The sequence below is a fragment of the Vidua macroura genome, chromosome 8, assembly GCF_024509145.1.
Source record: "Vidua macroura isolate BioBank_ID:100142 chromosome 8, ASM2450914v1, whole genome shotgun sequence".
Classification (NCBI taxonomy): domain Eukaryota; kingdom Metazoa; phylum Chordata; class Aves; order Passeriformes; family Viduidae; genus Vidua; species Vidua macroura.
The window spans coordinates 34662380-34688415 of record NC_071578.1 but is presented as its reverse complement, the minus strand read 5'-3'; the positions used below and the strand labels follow the sequence as shown (position 1 = coordinate 34688415).

General features: G+C 50.1%; 1 protein-coding gene across 1 annotated transcript in view; it reads right to left on the bottom strand.

The window, feature by feature from the left end:
* Positions 1 to 26036, bottom strand: part of CDH23 (cadherin related 23) — a 189905-nt gene that overhangs the window by 97872 nt on the left and 65997 nt on the right. Inside the window, exons 7-8 of the mRNA XM_053984267.1 lie at positions 9799 to 9993; positions 6400 to 6528 (exon numbers count right to left, since the gene is read on the bottom strand). Of these exons, the coding sequence (XP_053840242.1) occupies positions 6400 to 6528; positions 9799 to 9993 (324 nt within the window). The remainder of the gene's footprint in view (positions 1 to 6399; positions 6529 to 9798; positions 9994 to 26036) is intronic.

Genomic DNA, 26036 nt, shown 5'->3' with positions numbered 1-26036 from the left:
AAGCCACCCCAGGATGTAGCTGGGAATGCTGAGGGCATGACCAGCAGGAAACAATTCCCTTTCACCACCCACTGCAGTTTGGTCACTACACCAGTTTAATCTGCCACTGGCTTCCCAGTTTCAACCTGGCCTCTTCTCCCACTGTGTTGCTCAGATGAGGCACCCCAAGCAATAAGGGCCACTCACACTGACCATTGGCAGCCAGCTGCACAACCGAGTGAGCTGCAGAGATTTTATTTGAAATCCTTGAGGAGGAGGAGGAGGGCTGGACAGATGCTGAGAACCAGGGATTGCCCACAGGCAGGAGCTTCTGCAACTGCCAGCTCACCCACCTCATCCTCCATCCTGCAGGATGCCCAGCAAAAAGATCCAAGACTCCCCCAAAACTGACAAGAACAACATAAGAGGGACCCAAAATTCTTGTTTAGCTCTTGAAATAAAAATATCCTGCTCCATAAGTCAACTTCCCCCGCCGCAGTGCAGTGAGCCCCTGTGAATACCAACACATGCACATGCTCGTAATTAATGTAGTGTGAAAAAATTTACAACTCAGCTGTTCTTGTTTTCATTGGCTTATTAACAGTGGGGAAAGCAGCAAATTTTTATTTTTTTTTTTCTTTCCCCCTCAAAGGAAATGTCAGCAGAGGCGTTTGCATATCTAACGAGGGAGCAGAGCGGGTTGGCAGCCTTGTGCTTGCCCTGCAATCCATCATTTGAAGGCCAAAGGGAAAGCTGAAGCATCACTGGTGGAAAGAAGGGACTCGCAGGACTTCCAGATCCGTGTCCCTGGGGGCTTGATGCCGCTGCTGGCCATAAAGAAGGCTCCCAGGGCCAGGCAGGCTGCCTGTTCCCTGATCTCCGAGGGCATTTCAATGGACTCCTTAAGTAAATCCATGTTATTAACCGAGAACATTAGCCATAAATCCCAGGTCACTGGCCTCTGAGCAGCACTCGGCTGGTGAGGCTCAGCAGCCACCCGGAGAGCCTCTAAATTACTGACAATAACTGTGCTTTCCCGAGAGCGCAGAGAGAGAAAATCCACTGCGAAAGTGGGGAAGGAGCAGGTGGGAAAGCAGAACAGGGGATGTGGGAAGGAGGGCAGGGCAAAGTGGAGGGAGAAAAAAGGGTGGTGCTCTTCAGTGTGCTCTGTCCCAGCATGGTTTTGCTTAAATTATAATGTATTATACTTTATACTATACTATATATATATATGTATCTATGTTTTATATTTTTTTATACTATACTATATATATATGATACTATATATATTTATATACTATACTATATATATATAAATATATAATTTTATTCTATATATTTATATACTATACTATTTATATTTATGTATATTTATATATATATTTATATATTATTGTATTATATAGTATATATAATAGCATAATTGTATTACATAGTGTATATAATAGTATATGGTATATAGTATATTGTTTATTGTAATAGTAATTATAATAGTATATAGTATTATAGTATGTAGTATATAGGGTATAGTATATTGTATATTATATCTTGTACATTGTATCTTGTATATTGTAATAGTAATTATAATAGTATATAGAATATTGTATATAGTATATTGTATATTGTATATTGTATCTTGTATATATAGTATATTGTATATTGTATCTTGTATATATAGTATATTGTATGTTGTATCTTGTATCTTGTATATAGTACATTGTATATTGTAATAGCAATTCTAGTATATCGTATATTGCATTTCATGCGTTACTATACATTCTGTATTGCATTATACATTACCCTCACATGCAGCAGAACCAAACTCGATGCAATCTTTAATCTCCCGTCCCCAGGGGGCAGGTAAGAGCCCCCTCCCCTCGCTGGCCCAGCGGGAGCTCCCCCGCGGGACGGGCAGTGGGTGCAGGCAGCGGGGCTGTGCGACAGCTCGCTCCCCACCCGCCGCACGGCTCGGCAGCGGCACGGAATGGGAATTGCCTCCTGCAGAGGGAAGGCAGGGCCCTGCGATGGCTGGGGAATGGCAATGGGCCGCTTTATCTGCGGGAGAGGCCCCTCCTGGAGGAGCCAAGGGGAAGGGCTGGAGGGAGAGATAAAAGGATGAGCGCGGATGTGGCAGCAGGGGAAGTTTGGGAGGGGTGGAGGAGGAATCCATCCGGATATCTCAGCGGCGTGTGCCAGAGAGATGCCCACGGGAAAGAAATTAGCCAGACATTTGATCACAGGAATGAGGGCTGTGAGGGCCCATGCTGAGGTTCACCCTCTACCCTCGGCAGGCCCGTGATGATGATGATGATGATGATGATGATGATGATGACGACGATGATATCCTGCTGCTGGGTTTTGGCATTGGGGCTCCCCCCCTCCCCGTTCTCCTTGAAGCCTCCTGTGTGTCTCCTCCTGCTCCACAAGCACCTCCTGGGGATGAGCCACGTTTCACCAGTGTCCAAGAAACATGCGTTGGAGTCATGCTGGCTTCCCTACCATCCATGGATGTCATCTCCTGGAACCCTGGCAAGATCCTTCACATCCCACCTGGTTTCCATCCAGACTCTGCCCACAAGTCTGGCAGACACCACTTCTTGGGGATGGACAAGCCCTTCCTGAGCAGCCACGGCGTTTGGGAGCAGCCTTGAACCTCCCAGGAAAGGGGCTGAAGAAGTGGCACAGGGCACAACCTGTGGCAAGACCCTGGAGCTCTTAGAAACTCCCAAATATCCCTGCCTTTCCTTTCAAAGCAAGTCACACCTCGCCCACCTAATGCAGACAGCAGTGGCTGCAAGGAGAGGGCTTGGCTGGTGGGTATAGAGAGAGAACAGAATAACTCTTCCCCTCTGGGGGAGGAGGAAGAAGGTTTAGAAAAGTAATAATCTGGGAAAGACTGTGCTTTAAAAAAGGCAAAGAAAATAAAGAACGGCACATTATCCAAACAAAATCTGAGGGTTTTTTGAAGAGGGGCAGGGGTAAATCAATCCTTTTTTAATAAAACCCTGAGCTTTTAATAAAGTGTTCACACTGATGGGCTGGAAATATTGTAAGAAAGAATTAACTCGGAGCTATTGAGACTCTAGGGCAAAACCAGCAGTGATTCTACATTATTTCTTCAACTCAAGGAGTTTCTGAGGAGGAGGGGGATGGTGCTGAAGAATTAAAACTGTTTTAATGATGTTTGACATATATCTGTACCTTTCCACTGCAAGGGAATACAAGTGCTGGTCTTGGGGCCGTGTGCCAGCGGGGTTTGGCCCCACTCTTGCCCTCACGTGGCTCCCTGTGGGATGAAGCACACGTTCACAGCCCTCAGCTTGTCTCCTGGAGAGTGGATTCCTCCCCTTGCACCCGCAAAGTGAAGCTGCAGCACTGCCTGCACCATGCACCACCTGAGGTGCAGAAAAGCAGGGGCTCATCAGAACCACAGCAGCTCTGCAAGGGGAAAGGGCCCTTCTCCTCCAGCCCCTATCAGCTTGTCTGGAGGACATGGAATCCCAGAACCATTTAGGAAAAGCCTTCTGAGATCATCCAGTCCAACCATTCCCCCAGCACGGCCAAGGCCACCACTAACTCGTGTCTCCAAGTGCCACATCCACGTCTTTTAAATCCCTGCAGGGATGGTGATTCCACTGCTACCCCTGCAGCCTGTGGCAATGCTTGCACAGCCCTTCCTTTGCAGGACATTCAACATCAACCACTCCACCCTGTCTCCGGCTGCTGCGAGGACAGACACCCAAAAACCCTCTTGAGGATGAAAAACACACCTCAGAGCTTTGCTGCAGCTGCAGGCGCACTTGGGTGCCCTGGGAGAGATGCCTGAGCCATGCTGGGATGATAAACAACATCAAGAAAGAAGATCCAACACCTCCAGGGACAGCAGAGTCTCTCCCTGCTGTGTCCTCTTCCTCTGCCCGATAAGAAATTGCTTTCTTCTCAGTGTCACAATAAGCACCTGCCCAAAATGCTTCTCAATTATGCTCCCAGATCCCGGCCTGAGAGAAATAAGAACTACAACTGCACTTCTCTCCCCTCTCGTGCCCCTCCACCCCTCTTTCTTCTTCTTCTCTTACAGGATTAGGGACTTGAAAGGAGAAGCGCAGCCCAGCGTTGCAGCAGGAGGAGGGGAGGGGGTGAGCGCTTCAGAAAGCTGCCACGGCAAAAAAAATCCCATTTCTCACTTCTTAATTCCAGTCAATTCCAGTCAAAGGGCTGATAGAGATCTGTTTGTGGTAATTTGCTGCAGTTTATCCACTCTTTTCACCTTCTATCGGCTCTCTGCTGACGGGCTGGCTGACATGCTGTTACTCGAGTGAGGAAATTAAAATTTGATGCAATAATCCCAAATAAGAAGGATTTTATTAGGTAATGTATACACTTTAGATGAGGTATTCTTCCTGATACATTGATAGGGGAACACAGACATGCTGTGCACCACAGATAAAAAGAGGGAAGAGAGACAGGGAGCAGCGGCTCCGTGGATTTAGGGCCGGGATGAGATGCCTTGAGCACATTTGGACCTGCTGAGTCACATGTCAGGCTAAACATCACCCAAAAATGCACCACAGCCTCTTGGTTTGACCTGCAAGCCTGATTTTGGGTGAGAGCTGGCCAAGCCCAGACTCCCCACCCAAATGGGTGGTGATCATTTTGAAAACCAAGACATTCACTCTACACATGGCTCCACACAGGGGGTAGGGCAGAGCTGACGAGAAGATTTAAACTGGGAGACAAAAAATGCACATAATTAATGGCTGGACTTGATGAACTTTGAGGTCTTTTCCAACCAAATGACTCTGCGTTAAAACGCCAAGCTTCCCAAAGGAAATCACATCCTTGTTTCAGCAGTGGAATTTCTCCCAGGAAGGCTGGGAATTTGGGTCCAAACCAGAGGGTGACACCACTCAAAGCAGTCCCCACCTCCAGCAATCTTCCTCTTCACCATGCCTCTGGTGGCACCTATCCATCTCAGATACCTCAGCGCCTTTGGAGACGTTGCACGTGGCCAAGAGAAATTAAAATCTCTAAACCTGGTGGGAATTCCTTCCTCCTTTTCCTGTATCACCTTACACGGTGGTTATTTGCTGCTTTCCTGACTGTTCCATGGTGCATGTTGTGCATTGACACAAAGGGATCCTTCAGCCTTAATATATATCATTATTTGGAAGATATTCCCTTTCCTGAATACCAGATCACTCCATGGAGGTGATGCAGTCTAGGATTTTTAATACTTATGGCACTTTCATTCCTCTAACTTCATTTAAAGCTTTTTTCTTCTAGTTAAGTGTGATCTCATTTGGGGGGTTTTATTTCCCCGCAGCTCACTCTGTCCATCCCAGAAATTCTCCTCAATATCAACAAAAGTTTTACCTTATGAGTAATTCATGAATAAGCTGTTTTTTTGGCCACCTCTGGGCCAGCAGACAGGTAATGTGCTGTGTCGCCACGGGATTTGGGACAGTACAAGTCAGCCCTATTGATCCAGCACTCTCCATGTCCACTTTTGCCCCAAAGTGAATAGAAAGGCATAAATTGAAGCACACTGGAGCTCCCCCTCCCTCTGAACAGAGCCACCAGGCATTTGGGATCCAGAGCACCATACAAGTTATGGGGTGCACGTGTGGTGTGGGTGCCCACCATGCCATGATTTTAAGGCAGGTTTTTCCTTCCACACACAAAAATGTTTCCCCGTGGACAAAGTGATGGGATGCACAGCTGTGGATGCTGTGGAGAAGGGCTGGTGCTTGGATTAAAGCCCTTGGTGGGTCTCCAAAATGGTCTCCATTCCCTGGGTAGATTGCAAGGGCTCTACAACATTTCAGGGTGTACTTTTAATCCCAACTGGAAAATACCAAAAATAGAAGAGACAAATTTCTCATTGGAAGTCCTAGCTGAAATTCCCTCTAGAAACAGCTCCCAAAGCCCAAGCTGCCCTCCATGCTCCCTGACATCTGTGGGGGGAAAAAAACCCCTCATCCCTGCTGTATTCAGAGACTGGGAGACGTTTTTCCACAAAGAGCGAGTTTGCTGACAAACCGAGTTTCAGAAGAACTAAAATGATTGGACCAATTTGGCAAAACCTGGGGGAAAAGACTCAAAGTGCTGAAATGGCTGATGATTCTGGCATTTTCAAAACTGCCTCATTTCAGGAACGTTTAGATTTTTTTCCTTCAAGTTCTCTATTGGAAATGGCATGCAGATAGACCGTGGGGAGGAGACAGGGTGACTGTCTGCTCCCAACAACACAAAGCCTTTGCAGAATTTCAGAACAAAACCCTCAAGAAAATATTTTATTTGGGGTCCAGGCTTCCTGAACCCCTGTGCTTAGGCTGCCTGTTTTAAAAAGGGGCTGAATGTTTTGGATGTGGCTGGAGGGGTGCTGTTTCAGAAGGAAACCCCACGGAGCACAGCCCTTACCGGAGGCGAGTTCTCGTAGATGTTCGTGCTGTAGGGCAGGTTGATGAAGATGGGGTCCATGTCCTGCACGTCTGTGATGATGACTGCCAGGTTGGCCAGAGTAGACAGGGGTTTGTTTTTATCTTGGTCCTTGAAAAAAGAAGGGGCAGGGAGGGGAGAGAAAGGATTTCTATCAGAAAAACAGAATTATTCAGCAGCATTAAGTCTCACGTGGTTGTAGCTGGGACAGGATTTCTGAATAGTGGAGGTAATCATCTCTTTTTCAAGCTACCTGCTGGAATTATTGTCCACTGCACCTCCCTCTAAGCTGAAATACAATATGCATTTCATTGCAGCATCAGCCCTTTCAAATGAAGCAAACACCAATTTAGTTTTCATCACATTTTGAGTGAAAATGCAGCAATGCTGCTCAACATCTACTTCAAAATGTAAATTCCTTCCTAATGCAGACACAGCCTAAGGTACCTCTACGTGGTCAGACCCAGGGGTGGGTGGCAGCAGCCTCTCTCATACCCACAGTGCTGATGCCTTAACAGAACTGAAGAGGAGGCTCTGGGAGACCTCAGAGCCCTTTCCAGTGCCTAAAGGGGCTCCAAGAGAGCTGGACAGGGACTTGGGACAAGGGCATGGAGGGACAGGACAAGGGGAAATGGCTTTAAACTGAAAGAAGTCAGGGTTAGATCATGTATTGGGAAGAAATTCCTGGCTGTCAGGGTGGTGAGTTCGCCCAGAGAAGCTGTGGCTGCCCCTGGATCCCTGGAAGTGTCCAAGGCCAGGCTGGATGGGGCTTGGAGCACCCTGGGATAGTGGAAGATGTCCCTCCCCATGGCAGGGGGTTGGACTAAATGGTCTTTAAATGTCCCTTCCCACCTGAACCATTCCATGATTCCCTGATCACCTCCCATCACATCCCGCCAGGACAGAGCCTCGGGCTCTTTTCCAAGCATGACCCTCCTCCAGCAGCCAAAGCCACAGCAGTAGGCACTGCCACCAGCTTCTCCTGCTGCCACTGCTTTTCTTGCTGAAGCCTTGTCCCCTGGGTGCTCAAAAGTGACCCCAAGGCCCCCAGCCCTTTGCTAGGGGCAGAAGCAAAGAGAGCACACGGAGGGAAGGGAATCAGTGTCTCCTTACCCCCAATCAGGCACTGTGCTGGAAGGTGACTACACACTCCTCCAAAGCAGCTCTGAGCAGAGGCAAAGACTGATTGCCAGAAGATTAATGTTAATTTAAACTCTATTCAACAACTCAGCTTGTGCATTATCCTCTTAACCTGCAGGGCTCAGTGTCTGTGGCCTGGGTGGATGCTTATTCTGACTCTGCTGTTAGTGCCATCAGGTGCAAGTCCTTTGTTTCTTCAGATAATGTTCCTTCCCCTCCCCTTCACCTCTTAAATTTTGTTTCAGGCATCACAGGTAGCACTGAAAAAAAACAAGCACGCTTCCAGTTTCCTCACTGGACTGTCCCTCCTGCTGTCCTTTCCAGCTTCTCGCTGCCTCGCTACCCTCATCCCTGGGATGGAACAACTCCTGCCCTGCACCCATGCTCCTCAGCAATCCCTGCAGCCACCCTGAACTCGCCATCACCCCATTTCCCACTCTGGACCATGCAAACTGCTCGTCAGGCAGACAAAAATCTGCATTTGCTCTTCCAGCTCCTGCTACACTGGTGCAAGTCTCACATTTTTTTCCCGGCACAGCTTTGCCCTAGGGTTTCTCATCACTCTTCTTCAAGGAATTACTAGCACTGACCAAGGCAAGGAGATATTCCCACAGCTGCCACCCAGCCCAGTTCAGAGACAACATTTAAGTCCTCGGATTCCCTAAGCTGGAAATCACTGGATGCCAGGAGTGTATTGAGCATGTAACAGGCTACCCAGAGAAGCCGTGGCTGCCTCATCCCTGGAAGTGTTCAAGGCCAGGCTGGACAGGGCTTGGAGCAACCTGGGATAGTGGAAGGTGTCCCTGCCCATGGCAGGGGTTGGGATGAACTGGGCTTTACAACCCCTTCCAACCCAAACCATTGTGGGATTCCATGAAGTGCGAGATACGCCCCCATTTTATCTCTGCTGGGATACAGGGCCAGACGGAGCTGGATGGACCAAGCTGACACCATTGCATCCTTAAGGAAATCAGAATCCTGGAAGAAAGCTACATTTCCATCAGGGACTGTGTTTGGTCCCACATTTTCCAACCTGCTAGACAGCTCAGTAACACATCCCAGGAAAGCGTGTCAGCGACAGACACTGGCAAGGAAGCGAAAAAAGGAGAGGCCCTCTTCGCACTGGAGTATTAAAATAAAATGAGGTATGTTTCAAAATAAGAAAAAAAAAAAAAACCAAACAACAAAAACCCGAATTTCTGGAGCAAATTCCACAGGCTGGAACATGCAGGGCTTGGGCTGAAAGGCTGTGATGTTTGCCCTACAGTGTATGAGTGTCCGGCCTGCTGCTGTGAAGAGAAAAGCACAGCCCTCCGTGTCCTCCTGACATTTGTGGTTCTGCATCAAGACAATGATCTTGATCAAATCACATGCTTCGAGAGCTCTAGCCAGCTGCCTGGAGGGGGCAGAGAGGGATTTCCCCCCCTCTCCTGAGCGTGGAGTTGGGCAGATGTATTGTAGGGCTGAATCTCACCTTCCTCTGCTGCGTGCGAGGTGGGGAAGGAGTCAGCATCCAGAGCTCCAGCCTGTGTGCTCCTTGACATTCTCCAGCTCTCTCTAGACTGAGCACCAGGGATTGAACACCCACTCACATGGGGCACGAATTTACCATTTCCCACCCCAAGGGTCCCCCCCACAGTGTGATGGCACTGACTGCAATTAAGACCCTGGTTTCTCCTCTGCCCACCAGAATTTTAACTCTTGATGTCTGAACTTAATACAGGTGAACCCACTTGTAATAAACCGCAGTGTCCAAGGAATGAGTCTGGAGGATTCAATATACCAAAGACATTCTTTGCTCAGAGGGTGGTGAGACGCTGGCACAGCTTGCCCAGGGAAGCTGTGGATGAAGCTCCACCCCTGGAAGTGTTCAGGCCCGGCTGGATGGGGCTTGGGGCAACCTGGTCTAGCCCATGGCAGAGGGTTGGAAATGGGATGGTCTTTTGGGTGCCTGACCCAAACCATTCTATGATTCTGTGAATGGTCTGTATGCCCTCTGCTGGGTTTCATCACCCAGGAGCTGGTTCCCTTCCTGCAGAAGCCCCTGACACGTGTGAGATGCTGCTGGAGAGGTGCAGCCGTTCCCCACAGCGACTTAAAACCACCCAGAGACTGCACTGCTGCAACGCCTTGCTAAGCAGAAAACACTGGATGCGCCCAAAAGCAGATTTTCCAGAGCAGGGCAATAACACAAACCCCAGACAACACCCGCAGGCCTGCAGCTGCCAGGGCACGACTCACCGTGGCGTTCACCTGGAGCTGGTAGGCCTGAGTGACTTCGTAGTCCAGCTCCCGGATCACCGTCACGATGCCACGGCCGCTGTCGATGGCAAAGAAGTTGGAAGGGGGCTGGAAGGAGTAAAGCACGCTGCCTCCTGCCCCCTGGTCCGGGTCCGTGGCGTTCACGATGAAAATGGGAGTGCCCACGGGGGTATTCTGGAGATAAGAGATAAATACCGGTAACACTGCGCGCTATTTTCACATCAAACATAACACCAGCAATTTCCTTTTCCCACCAGGAGTGATATCCAGAGAGCCTGCAACTTCAGTCCTGTATTTCCAGCCATTTGTAAGTCACACAGCTGTATTCTTTATTACAGTATTGCAGGGCCTATAATAGTTGTTACACACTTATAATAATAGTTATACAGCTGTGGTCAAGGTGGCACTCTATCATAAACCCTTATTTTTTCCTAGACATCCCAACTTTCCAGAAAAATTGCTCTCTTTGCTGAAACTTGCTTTTTGCCCAAAGGCGCTTTTATTTTCGACGCCGACTCCCTCGCTGTTTTCACCACAAAGTATTAAATACAGGAGAGCTTTTAAAAAATAAGGGAAAATTAAAAAAAAAAAAAAGCATTAAATGCAACACAGAACTTCACATAAAAGTCAGTTGTAGTTTCCACAGCAACTACAACCTGGCCCGATTAACGCAGGCATGAACAGTTCCATCGTCATAAATCTGGAACTAATCTACATGCATAAAATATGCAGCTGAGTGCACAAAATCAGCAATGGCAAGTGCAGTTTGGCACTTCTTATTGTTTAACTTCACAGCGGGGAGAACAATTATCCATTTTTGGTGGAACAGCTGCATGTTCCTATGCAAATCTTAAAATGCATATTCTTGTCTCTCCCTAAAGGCACGAGCACAGACTGCCAGCTAAAAGGCTCTGCTGGGGCTCCAGGTACACACGGATCACGACACCTTGGGCATGTCCCTCTGCCTGTGACACCACCAAAAGGGTTGACAAGGAGCTAAACCTCAAAAGGGGACAGAGCAAAGGTCAGAAGTGAGACCTGACAGTGGCTGGGATAACAGGGATTATTCCTGAAAACCTCTCCCCAAGTCTCTGTTTTATTGTTAACCCCTTTTGTATTTAATTGTTTGCCCTCATCTTACAGAGAAATATCCTGAAGTGCTGAGAGGATGGAAAGGAGGCTTGAGGAGAGGCAGAGTTTAGAAGATGGGGCGCTGCTTCCAAGAAAATCCTTGGCCAAAGCTGTGAAACAAACTGAGCCATTTTCAGGTTTTTTTGGGAACCACAGGGCTTGCAGTAAACCAAAGGTTGTCCCAGTCAACACTTCTAACTAGGTAATATAGGAAAACAGGGCCCCACACTCGGAATCTTATTTAACCAGCTTAACACTGGGTGATGGCACCAACAAAGAACCAGAGAATCCAAATTTTCCCAGTTAAGGCTCAGGCCAGCAGAAATTTGCCCTCAAGGCAGGTGGCAGGATTTGGTACAACGGAGCAGGGAACCCAGAGCACACTTTGCAGCTCACACTGACGAATCCAGGCTCTGGACACTCATCCCACGCACATCCCTCATGCCCCTGCCCTTGTATCCAGGCATGTGGCATTACAGGGACCCAAGCTCACCTCAGACTCCAGCAAAATTCCACTTCCCTTACATCAGTGTCACTTCTGCCAAGGTGTGAGAGGTTGCAGCTCCCACTTAGGTTTTTCATTTCCTTTCTTTTTTTTTTCCCCTCCTGTAAATCAAGCTGCTCTAGAAAGCCTCGCAGGGCACGGCCTGAGGATTATTTTTTAAAGCGCCTTCAAGTTTTTTGGTGATCAGCAGTCACAAAAGCATAAAAGATATAGCTGGAAGGGACCTCAGAAGAGAAACCTGGCCCCTGTGCTCCACCTAAATCATCCCCATCCTGAAAGGCTTCTAGCAGTGGAGACACCACATCCTCCCCAGCCCATCTGTCCCAGAATTTTGCTGCCCTTTGCCTTACAGCTGCTCATTTTCTGGAAGCTTAACCCAGCCCTGCCCTGCTGCCGTGTAAACCCTTGACTTTGTGACACACGCTCAGCACCTTAATCCTGGCTTGGGCATTTAAACTGCTCAGGAGCTAGGATTTTGTCAGCTGAGGGGTGTGCTGGATGAAGAAGCCCTTCATGGGTGGCTGTGGTGGGTGTTTGCTTTCCGAGCACTCCTGAAACACCTTCTCAGACAAGACCAGAGCATCTCCCCAGCTCCTCTTTTGGGCCACCTGCCTGCCCCCAGCCATCACCACCAGGAGCAGCTCCAGAGCATCCCACAGCCCTCCTATTGCTGCTGCCAGGGCACTGCTCCCACCACCTCACTCCACATGCTCCAACAACTCAACTTCCTTCCCAGAGCCACCGGGGTACCAATGTCACAGCACACGGCACTACAAATTAACCATTCCTAGGGAGGGGCAGAGCAGGAGCACGTTCAGGGCTGCACCGAAGGGTCTGGGCTATATTGCCCTGGGAATAATAACATTCATAAGGATAAAGCTGGCCTTGATGAATATGTTTCCTCTCCTTTTTAAGTGCCCCTAGCCACTGCTTTTAACATGCAAATCCTCTCTGGTCACCCGTGATTACGGGGCTGCTCTCGGCTGGCTGTGAGAGAGGAGAGCTTGATTTCCCCCGCATTGTACTCCATACAATAGCCCCAAAGCAGGCTTTGAAGGCACTTCATCTCCTCGTCCTTCCGAAGGAGAAGCTGCCTGGAGGGGACACGGAGGTCACCAGCTTTGGTGCTGTCGGCTCCAGGCCCTGCAGACACCGCCGGGTGACTTCCATGGCGTTATCCTTGTTTTACAGCTTCTCTCACCAGCTCCCTTCCTTGGCCAGGAGAACAAGAGCCACACAAGCAGGGGATCAGTTCTGGACAAAGATCTGGCCCTGGGAATCAGTCAAGGACATCAACACCAAAGCATCTGAGGGGCCGTGAGGGACCCCAGGGCCGGATCATGAGCGTGGGAGCAGGAGCAAAGCACAGCCCGAGTGAATTTAGGAGGGGAGCAGAAGGGCTTCCAGGCAGTAGGAGGAGTGTTACAGGAAGCAGAGCAGCATGGATACAGAGAGGGAAATCACTGATTCTGCCCAAAATGCACAGGTCAATGAGAATATTTCACTACCAAACACATCTCCTTATTCCCAACAGCACACAGGGGAGAGGATGCAGATTTGTAAGGAATGCTCTGGGTAATCTATCTTTTTTTCCACAGTTCAAGTTCAAGCAAAAAAAAAAATCCCCCAAACCAACAAAACCAGCTGCAGGGTGCAGACATCCCATGTCAACAGTCCTGCAGGGAAAAAGGTCTCATCAATGCTCATGCCCTGGCAGGCAGACAGGACTCAGGGGAATTTCAGGCCATCTGCCTTAAAAAGCATAAAAAGTATGTCTTTAAAATCCTCTTGCCATTTCTGGGTCAAACAGGCTCGAGCTATTTCTCAGCAGGAAGCTGGCATCTTTATTTCTCAGAAGCTGTGGCCCATCATCTAAACAATGAGGCAAAACATCTGGATAAACAGAAGAGCCTGGGGCTTATGTTTGATGGTAAATACCGAGCAGGGGACACAAGCCAGGGAGATGCCTTTGGAAAGCCCCGTGCTGGACCATATTTCTGCTTCTTCAGCATTTATAGGTCCATTTATAGGACACTTTTGCACATCCTTCATGGCTTTTCTTCATTAACAAAGACTAATTGTGGTTATGCTTATCTCACCAACAGGCAAAAATAACAAAATCCATAATTTTGTTTTGTCCAGGCAGACAACAGCCTACAGGTGCTCGTGGCAAACAGGTGAGCTTTCTACACGAGTCGCCAAATTCTGTCATTTTTTAAAGCTTTCGGCTCTCTGCAGCAGCCTGCAATGGAGGCTTCATTCACTACAGAAAAAAGAACTGGTGACAAAACTGTGTCATGTCATTAAATCTTTGTTACGACGGCAGCAGATGTGAGATTAAAAATAAACATGCAGACAGATGCAGCCTGTTGGGGGGGAGAAGGAGGGCAAACGGGAGTGGGACCTGCTCCCGACCTGTCTCCAGCACCCCATCCTTCACCTGGCAGCTCAGCAGGAGCAGCTCCAGCACCCCGGTTCCCCCCACAGCAGCTGCAGGAATTAAAGGGCTCTGGGGTGCTAAGTGGTGATGCCCTTTGTGCCTTCCTTATTTTGCAATAAACGAGTAAGAAAAGTTCAAACTGTTAAAAAAAGTATTGGTAGAAGTTTTTTGGGGGGGGGGGGGGTGTCTAAAAAGAAATACTGAACAGTAATGCAAGAGCCCCTAGCTCTTAATCATAAGGAGACTGCTCTGTTCCAGTGGATCCCCAGCAGCAAGGACAGGTTGGTGTTAAAATAAGGAACTAAACCCTAAAATCCCTGTTCAAACATGGAAGGATGTTGATGCACATGGGGGAGGCAGAGGAGAGACCAAGACCTTGCCTCTCTCTGAGCAGTGCAGAGGTGTGAAATCACAAATAATCACAGGATCACAGAATGAGTCCGACCACAGCGGGTGTTCTGCTCCCACCTTCCTGCTCTAGCAGGACATACCAGAGCACATGGCACAGGATTGTGTCCAGAGGGTTCTGGAGTACCCCCAGAGAGGGACACTCCACACCCTCTCTGGACAATCCGTTCCAGACTTGGTGACTGCCCAGGACAGTTCTCATGTTCAGGTGGATCTTCCTGTGCATCAATTTTTGCCTGTTGCCTCTTGTCCCATTGCTGGGTCTCACAGCTCCATCCTCCTGACATCCTCCCAGGAAGGTGTGCTTCCATCCCAAAGCTGTCATGGGATGGCCCAAGCACAGCCCACCACCACAAACATCTCCCCTGGGCTGTCACCTCCCGTGTGACCTCAGCATGAGTTACCAGACACAGATGTGCCCTGTCAACCCCGACAGCTGGGACACCACAGCCTTATGTAACATTCTCTGCAAAAGGGCAATTAAGGCTGAAAAAGAGGTTACCAAAAAGGGACTTTTAAAAATATTTACACCTCACTCTCTGGCCACACCGGTAGTCTTTAACATCTTATCATGAACCCTATATGCATTATATTATTACCCATATTATAACATACATTGGCAATAAAATTTTGGGTGGATGCTGCTCCACCACGACGTGGCAATACAAGGTAGGTGACAATCCAGGGGAGATGCCCTCTCTGGGGTCACAATGTGAGCAACCTGGGATAGAGGAGAGTGTCCCTACCCATAGCAGGGGGTTGGAGCTAGATGGCCTTGAAGGCCCCTTCCAACCCAAACCGTTCCATGATGTGTCCAACCAGGCAAGTTACATGGGCACAGCTGAACATGAGGAACGCCTGAAAAAAGCCAGGGCACCACCTCCTCTTGTCTGCCACAAACTGTTCCTCTCAAGTTGTGCCAGGGGAGGTTTAGATTGAACAGCAGGAACATTTTTTTTTCATGGGAAGCAGGTGTGGTTTGACACTGGCCAAACACCAGGCACCCACGAAAGCCACTCACTCACCCTCCCCTGCCACAGCTGGGCAGAAAAGAGAAAAATTTAAACAAAGGGTTCATGACTTATGGACTGGGAAAAAACACTCTAAGGGCAAAGCAGGCTCAACTTAGAAGTAGAAAGTGAGTTTTTACTACCAAAATCAGAGGAGGATAATGAGAAGTAAAGCAAGTCCTTAGAAAACACCTTTTCTTTCCCCAACCCCTCCGTCTCTCCCACTGACAGCACAGGGAGCCAGGGAAAGGGGGTTTGGGTCAGTTCTTCTTCCACTACTCAAGGAGAGAAGTCCTTCCCCTGCCACACCATGGGGTCCCTCCCATGGGAGACAGTTCTCTGTGAACTTCTCCAGTGTGGCTCCACTCTCACGAGCAGCAGTCCTCCCAAAACTGCTGCAGTCTGAGTCCCTCCCACGGGCACACAGTCTTCCCAAAACTGCTGTGCAGTCCTCCAAGGACAGGCTGCTCCAGCCTGGGAGCAGGACCCTTCTCTCCACCAGGCCTCCCACTGGATCATAGCCTCCTCCAGGGATCCACTGCTCCAGTGTGGGCACCTCCCCCCCGTGGATCCCTGCATCCCCTGTGGATCCCCAGGGGCTGTGGGTGGATCCCTGCATCCCCCGTGGATCCCCAGGGGCTGTGGGTGGATCCCTGCATCCCCCGTGGATGCCCAGGGGCTGTGGGTGGATCCCTGCATCCTCCGTGGATCCCCAGGGGCTGTGGGTGGATCCCTGCATCCCCCGTGGATGCCCAGGGGCTGTGGGTGGATCCCTGCGTCCCCCATGGATCCTCACAGGCTGCAGGGGCACAGCTGTTTCACCACGGGGATCACCACGGCCTGCAGAGGAATCTCAGCTCCAGCGCCTGGAGCACCTTCTCCCCTCCTTCTCCACTGACCTTGGTGTCTCCGTGTTGTTCCACTCATGTGTTCTCTCTTCTCTGGCTGGAATGAACACTGTACCTCCAACTTTGTTTTGATTTCTTCTTAAATCTGTTATCAGCATCTCAAATTGGCCCATTTTTGGCCAGCAGCATGCCCATCTTCAGAGCCATCAGGGGTTGGCTCTGCCAAATACGGTGGAAGCTTCCAGCAGCTTCTCACAGAAGCCACCTCTGTGGCCCCCTGCTACCAAAAACCAGCCCCTGCAAGCCCAACACAAAAAGTTTGTCCAGCACTGGCAAAATGCTGGACAAGGAGGTGGTGGAGTCAGTGCCCCTGGAGGGATTTAAAAGATGTGGCACCTGGGGACATGGCTGTGTAACCTGGCAGTGCTGGGTCAGTAGTTCAGGTTGATGATCTTAGAGGTCCTTTCCAACCCAAGTGATTCTTGTGAAAAGGCTCTCCTTTCACACAGGGGTAACAAAAAGCCCAGAAAAACCAGAAAGCAGGAAACCCAGCTTCCATCCTCTTTCCTGAGGCCCATGGCACCTGCTCCCACAGCATTAAGTCCCTCTGGCTGTCAGAGCGCTCGCCCTGCTCAGGGAGCAGGTTTGCACGGTGCCTTTGAGAGTCTCCCACCACAGCAAAACCATTTCACGGGCCACGGGCCACCAACACCCCAGACGTGCTTCGATGCACCAGTCTTGTCCAACTGGCCTGACGTCAGGAGCCACGTGGGCAAAGGGCTGAGAGGGGGAATATGGAGAGCTGACTTTTTTACAGCAGGGTCAGAGTGGGAGAGAAGCAAAGGTGGGAGATGAAGCAGAGGAGATGTGGGAGTTCATTCTCCAGATACTCCCTTCAATGCATCCACTTTTCCAACACACAGAGCGAGCAGCTGCGCGGCTCTGAGCTGCTGGCTGGGATTAAACCACGACAACCTTCTGACAAGAAGGCTGGGCACCAGAAACGTCTATTTTGGTGTATTTGGGGCTCATCCCTCCACGCCAGCCGCCCCTCTCCCATGGCTGGCCATGTAGAGGACCTCCATCTGACCTCCCAGGGCAAAGTCACCCGGCAGAAGCTGGTGGGGATGATTAGGATGCCGATGCATGCTGTAGCCATGCAAATAAATGTGCAAAAACGGCAGGCAATCTGGCCGAGCAGCTGTCGGAAGGTCGGTGAGATGAGGCGACACAAACGGGCCGGGGGGCACACGGCGACGGGCACAGGGGCTCGAGCAGCAGGCAGCTCTGATCTCCTCCCTGCCACAGCCTCGCCAGCCCCACTCCTGCTTCCCCCTGGCCCCGCAGCAAGGCGGCAGCTGACCGCTCCCATCAGGAGATGCTTCGCTGCTCCGCGCTCCTGTTACAGCTCAGGTCAACCTATTACTCTTAAATAAATCCCTGCTGCCGCTCCTGGCGGCTCTCTTCCCTCTCTCTCCCTGCCTCTGCAGCGCGCAGTGGGGCGGATGAAAGGAGCTTTGCGCTCTGCAAAAGCCGGCTCACGCATCCCTGTGCTCCGGGCAAAGGCGCTCCCGCCGATCCCGAATCACTGTGGGTGGGAAGCAGGGCTCAGCACCTCTTGCTGAAGGCAGGCGTGCTGTGCAACAGAGCTGACATGGATTCCAAGTATGCTCCTGATACACCTGGGACCCTGTCTCTCTCATCCGGGGCTGATTTAAGTCACCTGTTCCTACCCGGGTCTCGTCTGCTGCAGGAAATAACTGCAGGAGCAGAGCCACAGCAAGCAGCAGCCCCTCTTGCAGCCCCTGCCGAGAGGAAAAAGCCAGCCCCGTGTTTTGGGTTCTGTCCCCATGCTCCATCCTGGGTTGCCAGACTGGGTCCCTCGCTCGCGTGCCAGCTCAGAACACTCGCACAGATGCATGCAGACTTCCAATTCCTGTGTTCTTAATTGCACTTTTAATTACATTTATTAATTGCATTACTGCTCGTCCGAGCCAGGCAATTTCCAACTTCTAAGTCTGATTTTAAAACCTGATAATTTCCCTTTTTACTTTTTTTTTTTTTTTTTTTTTTTTTTTTTGGTGGAAATCCACCCCACCTTTCAATCAGCTCTCATTAATATGTACCTCTTGTTGCTATCTCTATTAAGTGACCTCCCTCATTATCGGGTGACACTGGCAAACAGCCACCGCAGAGCTATAATTCAATTGAGGGGCTTTTGAAAACACCATAAACACAGCTGGAATGGATCCTTTATAGGAGCTGGAGAGGAATTAGCTGCTGGATAACCACACTCGGAGCTGAGAGCGCTCGTTCACGGCAGACACGGCCCGGCCCAACGTACGAGGAAGGGACATCACAACCACCCAGCCCACAGTGGAACTTGCCATGCTGGCAGGACAGTAGCACTCAGCAGGCAGAGGACAAACAGCCACACAGAGCAGAAGATGCTCTGGTATCCCGTGGGATAAACCTGCTTGCTTTTTCCAGCCCAGAGATTCCCCCGTTGTTCCCCAAATATGAGCCTGCCCTCGCCAGCGCGGTGGCTGATCCATGGCACAGCACCCCCAAGAGCTGGGGCTCCTGGTGGCACCAGTCACTTCTGCAGCACAGGTCGTGAGGGGAAAGACCAGGAGAGGAATCATGGAATCCTAAAATGGTTTGGTGGTTGGGTAGGGAAGGACCTTAAAGATCACCCACCTCCAACTCACGAAGTCCAGCAGCTTCCCACTGCTTTGGGAGGGGCAGAAGAAAAGGGTGGTGATGCAATCACCGCTTCACTAACTCAGCATCCACAGCCAAATTTCATCACAAAAGCCACATTTCTCTCCCATTCTGCGTCTCCAGCCTTCAAGGAGCAGGCAGGGCCAGGGCAAGGGCTGGGAGGCAGTCTGTGCTTCCCTCCTCGGCTGCTGGTAGGTCAGTCCCGGTTTTGGAGACAGCAGATGGGAAGCCAAGATGGTCTAACGAGACATTTGAAAGTCAGACACAAGTGCCAAGAATGCGAAAACCTGTCAGTCAGAGAGCCCCTTGCTTCAGCAGCATCACATTTCTCCTGCTGGTGTGATTTTCCTGCTGGAAAAGGGCGTTTGGAGCAATCTCCAAACTCCCTGCAAGGGCATCCACGGCAGATGGCCCGGCACCCCTTTGGCTCTCATCTTCCTGGAGATGGTGGGCATGGAGCAGGTGGATGCAGGTGGCCACAGTCAAGGTCTGCACTCCTGCAATGGCTGCTTTTGTTTCAGGAAGCAAAGGCAGGCGGATTACAGAATCCAGGGGGACTTTCCACCGTCCCTCCCCTCAACCGTCCCCTCCCCCTCAATAAAAATTCAGTAGCAAAGTCAAAGCACCAGAGTGATTTACCACTACCAGTGTGGGGTGAGACAAGAAATCCGTTTTCCAATTCCTGCTTGATGGCTATGCCATAAACCCAACAGATCCTGGTTTTTTTTAATATCCTTTTTCTTTTTTTGCTTTTTTTTTTTTTGCAGTTGCCACTAACTTTCACTGTCTGGCACCCCATGGCAGCCCACCGGGTGATGCTTGGGATGGCAAATGACTTCCATTAAGGCAGAGCGTTCACACAATGCATTACAAATGAAACCCTAATGACAGGACACCGGCAGCACCGCTCCCACTTGATATTAATTGGGTGCCACTTCCTTTTAATGGTACATTAATTAATGCGGGATATCAACAGAAGTCCACGACACCCCCATTAATACAAATGAATTCATTATCATCGGTGTTACTACAAGAAATGACAAATAAATCTGTAACAGTGGGGCACTTCAAATAATAGCCACGAGTCATTAGGTATTGTCTTCATTTATACAACATACTGCGAATACATACATGGAATCTATGGATGCTTATCTAGCCACACGTCCCTCTCCATGCCTCCTCCCTGGCTCTCAAGCTGTCCTGAGCCACCTTGGAGGGCCACCAAGCTGGCCAAGAAGAACTGGGACTTGCTTTGTCACTGCACTGCCTTCTTACTATCTCTTCTTATCCCAGCACTTCTCACTATCCCCTTCTCTTGAATCTTCAAAAGACCCTCTGATCTAGCACGTGTAGCCCTGGAAAGAGGATCACCTTTGTTTGCTCCATCTCTTGCACTCCCATTTTAGCCAGGCCTGCTTTTCTACCATATTTACTTATTTTACTGCTTATTTACCCGCTGTTCTGGTAGAGAAGCTAGAAGCACCTTTCCCAGCACAGAGCAGCCCACCTCTGACCATGGGAGGAGCGAGTAACGTGTCCTCAGAAAACTGAGGGAAAAAACCCCACAACTCCCTTTGAAATCTGGGATTTGTAAGTCCCAAAGATCCATCAAAAAGAACCTCTGCAGCAGCCTGAGAGCAGGGACCCACCCTCAACACGAGTGAACACAAAATCCATACAGCTGTGCTGATTCAAAAAAATTACTTCCCTGTCTTCCCACGGATGGCTTCGTTAGCAGAGGAAGGATCGATACGGGTTCGGCTGGGGTCTCCTCATCGCGCTTTGCTCGTGCTGAGGCAGCAAACCGCGGCAGGAAGCGCTCCTGCCGGAGCCACGGCACGGGCACCACTGTCCCACGGGAGGTAACACCCCAATTCCCCTGTGTCCCACTGCCCCTGAGCTGCTCACGGGCACAGACAGCCTGGGACAGTGGAACGTGCAGAGAACAGCCTTTTGAAATACAATAGATGGAGGCTGACTCGGCCTTGAACCGCAGGAAAACCCGGGCAGGAGCTAGGCCGAGCAAATTAGACACTTAATAAAGACAGGGAAGCCAGCAACCCAAAGGAGGGTTTTATACCAAATGGGGAAAAAAAGTATGATGCTCACCTTTAAACTGAAAGAGGAGAGATTTAGGTTAGATGTGAGAAAGAGATTCTTTACTCAGAGGGAGGTGAGGCCCTGGCACAGGGTGCCCAGAGAAGCTGTGGCTGCCTCTGGATCTCTGGAAGTGTTCAAATCCAGGTTGGACAGGATTGGAGCACCCTGGGATAGTTGAAGGGGTCCCTACCCATGGCAGGGGGGTGGAATTAGATGAGCTTTAAGGTCCTTTCCCACCCAAACCATTAGAAGATTCCTGGTGTTTCTGGGTGTCTTGCATTGAGACATTTAGGAAATAGGAGAGAAAAGGGAAACATTATTTTTAATGTGATGGTGTATCTAAGCCACGTCCAACCTGATTTATTTTGTGGGTCTACTCGATGAGCTGAGCTTTTGCTAAGTGCCATTAGGAATTGGGTGTTTGTGCTGTGATTTAACCCACGAGGGGAGCAGCCCTGGGCCTGTCCCTCGCTGAGCCGGGCTCTACCCTCTGCACCTCACCTGTCTGCACTGCCCCGGCAGCTTGAGAGGTCTCCTCACCTCCTGCTCAGGCTGTTCTCAGGGATTTAGAAGCACAGGGAAGAATTTCTTCCTAATATCTAACCCAAACCTACTCTCTGTCAATGTGAAGCCAGTCCTCAGCATTAACTTGATAACCCCCTCTGAAAACCTGACCTCTCCTTCAAACTGCCCCCTAACCATGGTTTGGGGAAGGATGGCAGCAAAAACTTCTAAAAACCGTTTGGTTTTTTTTTTCCTGCAATTGCTTGTGTCTGCCCAAAGTCTCATAACCTCTGTGTTGAGGCAAACAATTTTTCCCTCTAATTTCTCCTTGCGTTGTCAAAGGAACCAGCCTTTAGAATCCAGCCCAAAGAATTGGCCAAGCACACTGAGAAGTCACATCAGAAGAAGAGTCAAAGCAATCTACTGGTGACACCAGTTATGTCAAGCAGATTTTAAAAATACGTTAAGTGGTTTTTAAAAAGACCTGGTGTTTCACGACAATAGCGCTCGGCTGGTGTGTTGGGGTTTGTTTTAACTGGGAACATCACAAGATCCAAGGCAATGGGGTCCTAAAAGCTCACCACAACATCTCCTGCAGGGATAATGCTGCAGGAAAAGGCTTAGAAAACACATTTCAGCACAGGACATCTGTGTTAAAGAGCGGGAACAAGGTGGGAAAGGAGAAGGAGAGAGAAAACAAACCAGAAAGAAAAAAACTGCACTTTTGTCCTTTTCTAGAAACAGAGAGATGACTCCATCCTTCCCTCTCTCAGTTCACCACATCTTCTTGCAAGCAGCAGAGGAGGTCCCAGCTCTGCCAGCATCTTTGCCAGGCCCAAGGAGGTAACGTGAGTGGGGGAAAAGACCCCAAACCCAGACAGACCCAAGCCCACATAACCCTGGCTAAACCTTCCTTGCTGAAACCATTCCCTTCGAGGCACCGTCTACAGTCCCAGCCTTTTCCTGAGCGCTGACATCCCCCCACCAGGATCAGACTGAGCCCTATCACCTGTGGCTGTGGCTGAGGAGCAGGAGAGAGTCAGGATCATTTGCCAGGGCAGGGAAAAACTAACCCTGCATTCCCCCCCGCTCCCAGCCCTCCTGCCAGGCTCCTGCTCCCCTTCCCGTGCTGATTGGAGCAGCTCATCCTTCTGCTGATTGCAGCTGATGGTCCTGCCTGGGTTTTGCCCTTCCAGACCAGACCCTCAATTATCAAGGGTCTGGTTTTTATAAAAGGTTTGGGTTTTTAACTGTGTTTTTTTGTTGTTTTTTTTTTTTTTTTTCCCTAGTTCACTGCTAGCGAGTTTATTTTTGCTTGTGCTCTTTCCTGCCCTGTCTGGATGTGCTGATGGATTTTGGGGCTTGCCAGAATCCAGCAAAACCAGGCTCTCTGGGTAGTATTAACTTCTAACCCCCGTGTAAAAATAGCTGCAATAAAGCAGAGTGAATAATATCAGCTTCACCTAATGTAACTTTGATTAAAAAGTGCTGCCCTCTTCATCACTCCTGGGTGGTAACTCCAGAGAAATGTCCTTCCCGAGGGATGGAAAGCCTGCAAGGTCTGGGGAGAGAACATCCAGTACCACACAGGCACATTCCAGGGCTGCTGCTGAGCCTACAGGGAAGGTGGAGGCACCAAACTCAGAGGAAAAGCCAACAAAACAGGGGGGAAGAGGCAGATTCCTGCCCATCTGGGTAGCAAGGCAGCCCAGTTGCTATCCCACAGTCTGTGTTAGGCCGTGGAAATCGCCGCGCTGTCGTTTTCACGCAGCAATTACCTGCTCCTGACTCCTTTCATCCCCAGTCCTGCCCCGGAGCTCTGAACTCTGCATTGACAAACCACCCTGCGAGACAGACGGGGTCGGGGTTTGGGAAGGAGGCTCACACAACAAAAACTTTGGGGAGAGTTTCCCTGCGCTGTGATTGTCTCAAAGGTGCTCAGCCGCTTTTTGGGGGGAAGTTTGACCCTTCCAACTTAAATCCAACTGCAGGACCAAACCACCGAGGCCCATGGCACAAAAGCCCTTTGCTCAGATGCAAGAACTCCCACGTTTTTAATTATTCTCCTCTTCACTCCTGCTGCCGGCAGACTGTGTCAGGAGCTGTTTTGTTACAGCGTGCAGGAGGAGGCAGGAAAGGTTTTAATTTCACGCCATGCACCAGGCGCTGCAATTTTGGCCACTGTTTGTTATCTGACTTCTGGCCCTATCTCTGGTCCCGGCGCTCTCAGGCGGCCGCGGCCAGTTGGCTTTTTAATTTATTCTCTGCTAGAATGGGGATTCTGCTCAAGTGAGAGCCCTCACTGCCCAGGAATGCTGCTTTAATAACAAAATGCCTTCGAGTTTAGAGGTGCGACTCTGTGCCAAGCTCGGTGCCACTCCAGAGGGGCTGCAGCTCCTGTGCCACAGCAGGCAGGGCTGGAGGAAACCTTACTGCTGCAAATCCTCCCATCCTTCAACTTCTGTTCACCCAGAAAGAAAAGAAAAAAAATCACCTAAAATGGGATTAAAACAAATTCCCAAATCTGCCCCTCCTCAGATGGGTGAACCATAACCCCAAATCAAAGGACGACCTTCTGGAGAGTGAGAGGAGTCCTAGGATGGTTTGGGTTGGAAAGGACCTTAAAGACCATCTCATTCCAAGCCCCTGCCATAAGCAGGAACATTTCCACTAGCCCAGGGTGCTCCAAGCCCCTATGGACACTTCCAGGGGTCCAGGGGTAGCCACAGCTTCTCTGGGCCCCCTCTGCCATGGCCTCACACCCTCCCAGGGGAGAATTTTTTCCCAGTATCCCACCCCATCTAGCCCTGCCCTATAGCAGCCTGAAGCCATTCCCTCTTGCCCATGTCAAAAGCCCCTCTAGGTATTGGAAGGAGCCCATTCCCCAGCAGAGGATTGAGGATGACTTGGAAAACAGCTGCCCTCATCTCTCCAGGCTAATCCTTTACCCAGAAGCCAGGTGAAGAATTTCCTAGTTTTTTTGGCACAAGCATACAAGCAAGGCATGAAGTCCCATTTGCAGGCTGGGAAGCCATGGCATCCCTCTTGTGTTGGATGTCCAAAAAACACCCCCAGAAACCTGTCTGAGCACCTTTGAGACAATCACAGCGCAGGGAAACTCTCCCCAAAGTTTTTGTTGTGTGAGCCTCCTTCCCAAACCCCGACCCCGTCTGTCTCGCAGGGTGGTTTGTCAATGCAGAGTTCAGAGCTCCGGGGAAGGGCTGGGGATGAAAGGAGTCAGGAGCAGGTAATTGCTGCGTGAAAACGACAGCGCGGCGATTTCCACGGCCTAACACAGACTGTGGAATACCAAGAGGCAGCCGACAGAGGAGAATCAATACATCCCAAGAGGTGGGATTATTAAGGAGAGAAAGGTGCTTGAAAGATCCATAAGTGCCTGATGAGTGACTATTTCCAAACCACTGCTGGCTGAATGAGAATTGCCTTCGGACAGATGCCAGGGTGTGCCTTCAGCCTGGGGATGCTGTAAGAGGCCGTCTGAAGCCCCCCCTTATTCTCCTTTGCCTTCCAACTGCCACGAGGAGAAACCCCTTCCCCCACTGCAGTTCTGGCTTGGAGGAGACGGCAGTGCAGGTGCAACTGCTGTACCATTACATTAGCTGTTCTGAACCAGGCCTGGCAAGAACTTGGCAAGGAGTTGGCAAAGAATTGGCAAAGACCTGGCATGGACCCAGCAAGGAACAGCCTGCTGCATATTTGCTCACTTTTCACCCTTAAGCCAAATGAACTTCTGGGGTGACTCTAGTGGTCTCTCACTGAAGACCCCTCATCTGCCTCGTTACCACCAGGAAGATGGAGATCGAAAAACCCTCCTCCCAAGGGCTGAGACTGAGACCCCTACCACAGGGAGTGGGGAAGAGGATGGTGTGACCACTAATCACATGACCCGTTCTTCAGTGATTCCAATGGACTTATTCTTCATTGTGTTCGTCCTGCCTTGGTGGTTTCAGTGGACTACTCATCTGTTCTTCCGCAGCAATCACAACAGACTCTCATTGTCCTGCATGTTCCCCCCTCTTTCCTCTGTGGACTATAACTGGACCCCTGAGTTCACCAGAACTTTGGAGACTCCCCCGACACAACAGATGGATCCCCATCGTCCAGAGCACTGAGGGTCTCGCCTGTGTTGGTAGCTATTTCCATCCCCTCTTCTCTCTCTCTCTCTATCCTTTTATCTCCTTTCTGATCCCCACTATCACATTTACTGTTTTGGCCCCTAATAAAGGTGTATTTGTTGTGATTAACTGACAGTCCCTTGTTGTTTGCCTTTTTGCACTTTTGGGATCGGTGAAAAGAACCATCATGATTCCTTTGCCCCTACGGGCAGATCGTGACAGATGGCAGGAATGGGGAAGTCTGGCAGCAAAACATGGCTGTGCCATCATCCCCCACCTTCCTGAGGCCCTCCTCTTGCAAAAGGACTCCAAAGGGAGTTCAGGGCTCCAAAGGGAGCTCTCCTCTTCCCTTGGTGCCCCCTGGAAGGTGCCAGGTAACATCCTGACAAGAATTTTAGGGAAAGCCAGCTC